The 9255-nt window shown below is 51.0% G+C and overlaps 1 protein-coding gene and 1 long non-coding RNA gene across 2 annotated transcripts in view; one reads left to right on the forward strand and one right to left on the reverse strand.

Moving 5' to 3' along the window:
* Window positions 1–877: 877 nt before the first annotated feature.
* Window positions 878–6961, reverse strand: LOC114487965 (uncharacterized). Its single transcript, XR_003683528.2, has 3 exons — window positions 6269–6961; window positions 4524–4641; window positions 878–2755 (listed from the first exon to the last, which is right to left on the reverse strand). It is a non-coding gene; the product is annotated as an uncharacterized lncRNA (long non-coding RNA).
* An 850-nt stretch (window positions 6962–7811) lies between these two features.
* The window catches only part of ARL2 (ARF like GTPase 2), an 8700-nt gene continuing 7256 nt past the window's right edge, over window positions 7812–9255 (forward strand). The window contains exon 1 of the mRNA XM_007119245.4: window positions 7812–7949. Within this exon, the coding sequence (XP_007119307.1) occupies window positions 7885–7949 (65 nt within the window). The 5' untranslated portion in view covers window positions 7812–7884. The remainder of the gene's footprint in view (window positions 7950–9255) is intronic.

Below are 9255 nucleotides of genomic sequence, written 5' to 3' on the forward strand. Positions count from 1 at the left end.
TTCCCATGCCTCCTGGGGTTGGAGAGATGCCTGCGGTCTTCAGCTGCCCGGGGATGAGGACCCCTCTCTCTAGGTCCCCCACCATGAGCACCCCTCATTTGAGGCCTGGCCTCCTCAGGGCACCTCGAGGGAGCTTCGGATGATGGAGAGCAGAGAAAGAGGCCAGGTGACTGCTAGTGGGGCTGAGGCTGGCTGTCGACTTCCTGCCCCCAACCATGGATGGGCCTGTGCGGAAGCTAAGCCTCAGCTGGGAGGGGTTCACAACCAGATGGAGTGTAGGACACATGCCCAGCACATTGACTTGCAGGGCAGGAGGGTGACAGCCTGCCTCTGTGAGGGCATCTGTGGCGGCCAGGGGGCAATTCCTGTTGGGGAGATCAGAAAAGGCTTTGCAGAGAAAGAGCTCTTCGGGAAGGACATTGAAAAATGGGGGGAGGGGCTTGATCCCAGGGCCTGGAACTTGATCTTGAGCAAGTCATTTAACTAACCTCTTTATGCCTCACTGTAACAATGTATTTAATTAAATAATGTATTTATTTAATTAAATAAAGTATTTAATGAAGCAATATATGTAAAGGGCTTAGAACAGTGCTTGGCACACAGGAAGTCCCATAAACATCTGTTAAACTTTTAACAAATGCACTTAATAAACGACTGATGAATTTTTTGCTCACATACAGCAGGCTTGTATTTTATTATTATTATTCTAAGAAAAAACGGCAGAATGCAAGAACAGGGATGAGATGTTTTTTCTAATGAAATACATTTAATGAAAAGAGGGTTAATGATTGTGTCCATATGTAAGAAGCAGCACTTAATATTTGATGAAATCTGCTAAAAATTTCTCATGCTTACAAAGGAGTCTCAATAAGAGATGGGAAATTAGCTATCTCTGGCTCCTTAGCTCCATAAATGATCGAACTAAGCTTAAGTTACTGACAAGCCTCGAGCATAACAGCTTCAGGTACGGCTAGATCATGATGCCCAAGCAATGTCATCAGGAGTCATTGTCTCACCCTATCTGCTCTCCCCCGGCTGGATACATTCTCAGGCAGGTCCGGCTCAAGGTGGTAAGCTGGCCAGCTGAAACACCAGCTTAGCTGCCCCAGGAGGGTGCATCCCTCCATCCCCTGCCACTTTCCCAATACTTCCAACAAAGGTCCCAGACCTGGCTCTGCTTGGTCTGGCTTGAGTCCTGTGGCTATTCCTGACATCAGTCACTGTGGCCGGGAGATAAGGTGAAATAGTTAAGGCTGGGGTCCCATAGGGACTAGGGGTGAGGGAGGGGAAACTTCCAGAGGGTACTGGGGTGCTGTTGGCAGGAGAAGGGGGAACGAATGCTGGGATGACACCACCACCTTGGTTCAGATTCAGCTATGAGGAAGCTGCCGCTCAGCAGTAACGTCCCTTGGCCAGGTCACGTGCCCACGTGGGATGGACTCAATCCCCACGTGTCTCTGACACCAAGCCCAGCCCTCTCTCTTTTCATTGTTTCACAGGGACCCATAAGTGGGAAAGGAAAGGCTTGCTAAGGGGGTGACTCCAGATGAACTGAATGCTGGGCAAGGACTGGGGCAGTGACATTGTGGGGACAACCCAAGGCCTAGGGAGGAAAGGACTTTCACTTCAGCACAGCACCTCGACCTTGGGGGTTCTCATTAAAGCTGGAATCTGCTAATAGCTGGGCCTCCCAGGAACTGGGTGACTTCACAGGGGCTCTATGATGCCATCACCGCCCAGTCCTAGGTGGGAGCTGGCGCACGTTCCCACCCCCCAGTCCTGCTGGGCCCCCCGCTGCCTCCAAAGCCTTGTGCTTCTCCTTGAACGTACACATCTTTCTGGGAAGCTGACTTAAACTTCTGGAAGAGGGCAGGGGCTGTGAATTATAAACAACCGAGCACTGAAGAGTCGGCGAGCCTCCCAGGGTTTCGCGGGATGTGGCAGTAGTGACCACAGCGCGTGGACCTTCCCCGGTGCTCCAAGTCCCAAACAGGCTGGAGTTCAAATCCCTGCGCTGCCTCTTTTAACCATGTGATCTTGGACAGGGCCCTTGGTTTCTCTGGGCCTCAGTTTCTCTGTCTGTATAATAGGCTGTCATGATAACTGAAACCATGCATGGAAAGCAGTCACCAGGGAGCTCCTTCTTGTCCCAGTGTCCCTGGCTGTACCTCCCTTGTGATGTCACATTCCCACTGTCCACTTTGGATGGTGGAGAAGTCCACGCTGGGCACCCTGCTGAGATCCTGGACACTGGAGAGAAAGGACAATCACCCCGGCCCTGGAGGGAGCCTTTCCACTCCTCAAACAGCTCTCTCCCTTCTTAGCTTCTGTGTCAGTTCCCACAAGAGCTCTGAAAGACAGCAAGGCCTCACTCAGAGGCTGGTTTGGGGAAGTGGCCAGCCAGGGTCACGAGCAAGAGCCTGGAGGGCTGGGGTGGGATGGGGGATAAAGCCCAAACCTGGGTGGCCAGTGACTCACAAGCACAGACAAGAGAGGGCTTGCCTTGGCTGACCCAGCCCAGGACTTGTACCAAGGGTGCTAAGAGCTTTGGCAAGGTGGACTGGCAGTCGGTCATGGTCAGAAGATTCTAGAGATTGTTGTCCAGTCTCCTCGCTTTATAGCTGGGGAAACAGGCTCAGTGAGAGGAGGGTACTTGGCCCAGGGCGGGGAGGAGGCAGAGCCAGGCAGACGGGGTTCTGCTGCAGCTCCGGTATGCTCTTCCATCTTACTCCTCGCCAGCTAACATCTCCCAGCTCTGGAGTGGAAATAACAGGGACACAGGGCACCCTCAGAAGAGCGGGGAGCATTCGCACCCGTGGCAGAAACCTGCCATGGGTCAGAGGGGGCAGGACTGCTGAACTTCACTGAAGCACCATTGAGGATGGGGCCTCCCATGGGTCCTGGGCCAGGGTTCCTGAAGCCGGGAGGGGGCCCCAGTCAGAAGGCGGCTAGGAAGTTGTCCCAGGAGAACTAGGTTCACCTGCAGCTCAGGTGCTACCAAGTGCAAGGCCTCAGGCAGCCTTGTGCCCTCTCTGGGGCCCAATTTCCTCTATGGAAAATGAAGGAATGTGACAACTGACCTCGGAAGGCCCCTTTTCTGTGGCTGGAGGTTGGGATTAGCCTGAGGCCTCTTGGGAGATGGACATCTCCAAGGCTGAGGGGGGTTGTGCCATTTGAGAGAACAGAGTGGGCATTTTACCGAACCAGGGGGCTGAGCATTGAACTGAGGGTGGACACGTGGGCACAGGAGACCTGGCACTTCCCTGCCTTCCACTCCAGGCCCCAGCTCCCACTCTGGACACGTGCAGGAGGGCTGCCTATGAGATGCCCTCCTCGGTTTGGGCCTGGTCTAGGAGTTACCCTCTGTGGGATCTCACAGGAGACGGTGGGGGCCAGGCCTGCCTTGGTCTGGGGACTGAGAAGCCTGGTGGTTAGGAACAAGGCTGATGAGGTTCTGCTGCTTTCTGGCTGGGTGAGTAGCTAGAAAGCAGTTAATGAACCCTCTGCTCCATTCCTTTTACTCAACGGATATTTATTGAGCAGCTACTATGTGGCAGACCTTGCTCTAGGTGCTGAGAGACAACTTAAAAAAAAAAAGATCCAACTCTCTGCCCTCATGGTGCTTCCATTCTAGAGGGGACAGAGGGGTGGGGGAGAATAAATGTAATAAATTAAGGGAATTATATAGGCTGGTAGAAGACCTTAACTGTCACGGGGGAATATCGAGCAAAATAAAGGATTTGGGGAATGTGGGTAGGGGATTGAGCAGGTTCAGACTTAAATAGGGCAGTCAGGCTGGGCCTTATTGTGACATTTGAACAAAAAAATTTTTTGAGACATTGGACATTTGAGCAAAAAATTGAAAAGAGGGAGGTGACAGGGAGGTATGGGTTAGGGGTGCTGGCCCCTAATGCACTGGCCAGCTGGAGAATTGGTAAGCAGGGGAGGAACAGGTGATGGGGGCACGGAGCCATGGGGACCACTCATGCAGGGCCTGGTAGGTCACTGAAGCCCTTGGGCTCTAACACGTAAAGATACGGGGAGCACCCAGCAGACAGTGGAGGGCTTTTTTTTTTTTAATATTTATTTATTTAGGCTGCACCAAGTCTTAGTTGCAGCATGTAGACTCAGCTGCGGCACGCAGACTCTTAGTTGTGGCGTGCATGTGGCATCTAGTTCCCCGACCAGGGATCGAACCCAGGCCCTCTGCATTGCGAGCGTGGAGTCTTACCCACTGGACCACCAGGGAAGTCCCCAGTGGAGGGCTTTGAGCAGAGGCCAGACATGATGTGACCAGAGGTTAAAAGGTCCCTCTGCCTTGGGGAGGAGGAGCAGGGAAACGGGTGGAGAGGCTGCGGCAGCAATCGGGGTGAGTGGAGCCCCTGGCTCACCTGTCGAGTGGAGGTAAGTGTGGTACCTGCCTCTCAGGTTGCTGAGTGAAGGCACAGCAACTACTCCCTCCCCCCAGCCCCATTCACCAGGCCAGGCCCTGCAGAGACAAGAAGCTGCTGGCACAGCCTTACCCTTGGGGATGCGAAGGCACAGGTCAGGTGGACGTGGACGTGGTTGTTGGAATAGCTCAGATTTTCATATCCTTAATCACTCCTAAGGTTCTGGAAAGGCCTGAGGATGTCACGTGCCCTGAGGAGGATGACAGGGGTATAACAGCTCATCGTGTCATCTGGAAGTTGAAGAGGATACCTCCTCTGTCTCCCACAAGAGTCAGCTGGGCTGAGACCTAGAATGAGGACTCGCCATTTGAGGCATTCTGCTGTGGCCTGCACGTTGTACACATGCACTGGGGACAGGGTGGCCCTTGGATACTTAAGGCTTATAGGGAGATAAGGGGTGGGAGTACAGAAGCAGGCCAGGGTAGAACTGTGGTCTGTAGGCAGTTGCTGGTTCAGTGATTAGGATGTACATTCAAGCCTCCAGCTGTTTACTCATCAGTAGGACGAAAGCTACACTTGGGTATGCTGCCATCAAGTGCTGGTTGGTGACTCTGTCATATGCATGTGGTCCCCAAAATAAAACTTGCATCACAGATGTGTTTCAACAGAGAGGAAAACAGGATTCCTCTTATCAAAACTGTAACTTGATTTTAAACCACCTCATATGAACATTACAGTTTAAAAGAATCAAATAGGAAATTCATCTAGAGCAAGCTTAAATATTTATATATACAAATAAATAAATAAAATACTTATACTTCTTGCTAATGCTTGTTGATCAACAATTATACTTAAGCAGGGTCTTTTCCCCTGGCTTTTTGTTGTTCTTGTTGTTTCTGAGTAACAAAGTTAACTTTATGATTATAAAGGTGATACATGGACTGTTTGGATCAAAAAAGCTACACCTCTTAAAATTAAAACCATAAAGCCAAATTTTCCTCCCCAGACATTGGGTAAATTTGCCCTTTTAAAAGGCATCTAGAACTCTACCTTCAAGTTATAATCCACTTACTTAGCCCCAAGAAACTCTCCCTTCAAACGCCTCCTTCACAGCTGTCAGGATTTGGGTATTTTAATCTCATGATTCTTTCCTGTGAAAAGCCCCTCCACCCTCACTCCCCTACCCTTGACTTCTAGCTACTGGCAATCATTATTCAAAAGTTCAATACAGTTACCCCCTGGTCTCCTAATGTTTCACCAAGCTATGAGGTTGTTCTTCAAATTGGTGTCCACTGGAATCCTACTCTAGCCCCTGGGAAGCTACAACAACAGCTTGGACAGGACAGGGCTTTAAAGCCTGACATTTAAGCAAGGATTTCAATGCCAGTAGTAGTAGTGAAGTAAAACAATCCAGAAGTGCATATGGTAATAATTTTAAGTTTCCCTCAAAACTGCTCCAGAGTCAACAGTTGAATTGCAGCAATTTTAAAACTTTTGTGACTGTGACTCAGTGTGTACATATATCCATATAAGTATCTGAAACAAATGTTTCAACAAACACCACTTACCTTCTCTTCACTGCACCTGCAGCAATGTTTTCTGCTCTGTTCATTCTATTTAATTTTTGCTAATGCTACTAGGTTGAGCTATATGAAACTGATATCTTTGTTGTCAAAATGGTCAAATATGGGCAATTTCATACATTTCAACTTGTGACACTAAAATAATTTCACAATATACTTAATGGGCTGTATCCCATAGTGTGAAAACACATTGTTTAGGGGGTTATTGTTATTTTAAACGTTAAAATGGGTTTAAAATTCGGGGTTTTTTTTCACTTAATATGGCATGGACAGCTTTCCACACAGGTACTTCACCTTTCTCAGAGGCTTCCCGGAACCCACCGCACAGGGGTAGCCCGGCTTAGGTAACTGATCCCCGGTGAAGGCACGTAAATTTTTTCCAATTTCTTGCTGTTCCAAACCATGCCAAAGTGAACTTCCTTGTCATAAAGGTCCACGTGCTGGTGCTAGAAATTCTGTAGCATAGACTCATGGAGGCAGGATGGCAACACATTGTGATCTTAGTTGTGTCTCAAAGGCTTTGAAGAGGAGTTACGCTCACTTTCTTCCCTTGTGTGCGCTTGGTGGAGAGCAAATGGTGCTGGTGGAGGGGGCCCAGCCAGGCACCCGCTTCTGTCCAGCCCTCATCTGTCTGCAAGATGGGGAGCTCCAGCTCACTCCAAACCTCCCCCTCTCTAGACAAACACCATGGAGGGACCCAGAAAAACAGTGCCCTTTCCTGTGGACCAGACCTGAGTTTAAATTGCTGCCCAAGCTCCTTAAACTCTGGGGACTCCACTATAACATCTACAAAAAGGAAATAAACCTCTCAGGGTTGCGGGGAGGATAAAGTAGAAAACGTGAATGCTTTATAAAATGACACAGAAGTTAGCCATTATCTTCATCTGGTGTCTCACCGTTCTTTCCCAAGCATTAGACAGAGCCCACTCGGCTGCCTACTCACATTTACCCTGTGGTGGCCTGAGGGAAGGGCTCAAGAAAAGACAATAAGGCTCACCCTTGCGTGTTTACAATCTGTCTAGTCCCCGGCCTCGGCTTCCTCACTTCTTCTGGACTTGAGCTCTAAGGTTAAGAACCAAACTCTTGCACAGTCATTCATTCAACCACAAGTATTTACTGAGCACCTACTGTATGTCAGTCACTATGTCAATCACGCTAAGCACCATGTGAGCTTCAATTTTCTTATCAGCAAAATGAAAACTGTGCTTCTCAATAATGAAACAATGAGCATCTTGGGCGGGACAATTCTTTGTGCAAGTCTTTCCCCTGACCTCTAAACGACAGGGACTCTACCTTGTAATCGGTACAATCCAACGACGCCTCCACACATTTCCAAAGGGGCCCTAAAGGCCATTTCCACCCTGGATGGAGAATCCGAGGCCTACCCTCTACGATTTCAGGAGCCAGGAAAAGTAGGGAAGCCCTGTAACTGGCTGATTTGGGATGATGCCGAGTCCCAAGATGAGCAGGCTACGGACCATGCTTCCGAGGAACTGAGCCTCACAGTGGCCCCAGGGTGACGTCAACATCCATGGGGCTCTTGGTTCTGGCTCCTGAGTCAGAACTGCTACTCCCTATATGCAGCCAAGATACAACCCAGGAATTTCAGGTTTCCGTTCCCAGCCGAGCCTGGGGTCCTGGAAAGGAAAGAATGGCGATGCTCTAGTCACCCAAGCCCTCGGGATGCTAAGGGTTAACGCAGCTGGCCGCGCAGATGCTGCCAGCGCCGCTAGAGGGACCCTCCATCGCAGCACCGCCAGGCAGCTTCACAGTCACGTGGGAGCGAGGGCGGGAACAAGCGCGGAGCCCGCCAATAGGCTGTGCTGTCTGTGGGCGTGATAGCCAATAGGAGCAGGGAAAGGGGTCCCGGGACTACGAAGAAACGGCGGCCGGGAAGGGGCTACTGGGACATGGGGCTTCTGACCATTCTGAAGAAGATGAAGCAGAAAGAGCGGGAGCTGCGACTGCTCATGCTGTATCCTCCCCGATGCCGAAGTCGCGAGGGTAGCAGGGGGCCCCCGCCGGGTGGGCGGTGCCAGGCGCCCCCTACCGGGTGCGGGATGTGCGGCGGGCCGGCCCATACCAACTGCCCTTTGTGCGTCACGCACGTGGGCCCTACCAAAGCTTTTGGCGGGTGGCCGGGAGGCCGTACCACCGGCTCGGGGCGGCGGGGGGGGGGGGAGGGGGGCTTCGTTCCTAGGGCGTAAAGGCGCAGCGGCCGGACCAGATGTCCCAGTTGAGGGGGAGGTGGGGCTCGGAGGTGACTCGAACGTTACCAGCCGTCGGTCTGGCCCGAGCGTGGGGCCGCTGTCCTCACCGGCCCTGGGCGCCTCCTCCCCCTGTCGGAGGGTGCCCAGCCTCGGCCCCGCTCTCAAGGTCGGAATCCCGGGGGCGTGTGGGCCCCGCCCTTCACTCCCGGGAGAGGTGGGTGTGGAGTCCGCTGGTTGTTCAGCCCTTGGGTCCAACCGTGCGTCTCTTTCCTGCCTCACGGCCAGTCGGTGTCCCCGCGGCTGACGGCTTGCAGGCCCGAGGGCCCCGCTGACCTTCTGAGTCCCATTAGCAGGCATCTGCACTCGTTCGCCCTCCTCTGTGCCAGGCCCGGGGGCACCCCTAGCACAGAGAAGACATTTCTGTGCGCAGATAACTTAACAATAATATTTACATCCTGTCTGTTTTGAAGAAATCTGAGAAAGGCACAGAGAGTTCACTCATGCAGTAAACATTTATTGAGCGCCTACTGCGTGCTAGGCACTGTCCTGGGGGCTGGGGTAAAACAGCAAAACAAAAATACCCAACCTGCACGGACATTCTATGTAATGCTGAGGGGAGAAAGACCTTAACAAAATGAGTAAAATGCATAGCATGTCCGGAGAATAATGCAGCTTAAATAAGGGGGTCAAAGAAGGCCACACTGAGAAAATAACAGTTGAATAAAGACAGGGATGTGAGGGATGAACCATGTAGGTATCTGGGGAAAATTATGTAAACAAAGGGAACAGCAAGTGTAAGGGTCTCCAAGGAGGAACTCAGCTGGTGTGTTCAAATGACTGTCAAGGAGGTCAGATGGAAGAGCCACCTCACGTGGGACCTTTTGGTTCTGGACTTTTCCTTTTTTTTCTTTTTTTTTTTTTAAATATAATTTTCATTTTATATTGGAGTCTAGTTGATTTACAATATTGTGTTTGCTGTAGGTGTACAGCAGAGTGACTCAGTTACACGTTTACACGTGTCCGTTCTTTTCCAGATTCTTTTCCCATAAAGGTTATTACAGAATACTGAGT

Source organism: Physeter macrocephalus, chromosome 16 (assembly GCF_002837175.3).
Source record: "Physeter macrocephalus isolate SW-GA chromosome 16, ASM283717v5, whole genome shotgun sequence".
Lineage (NCBI taxonomy): Eukaryota > Metazoa > Chordata > Mammalia > Artiodactyla > Physeteridae > Physeter > Physeter macrocephalus.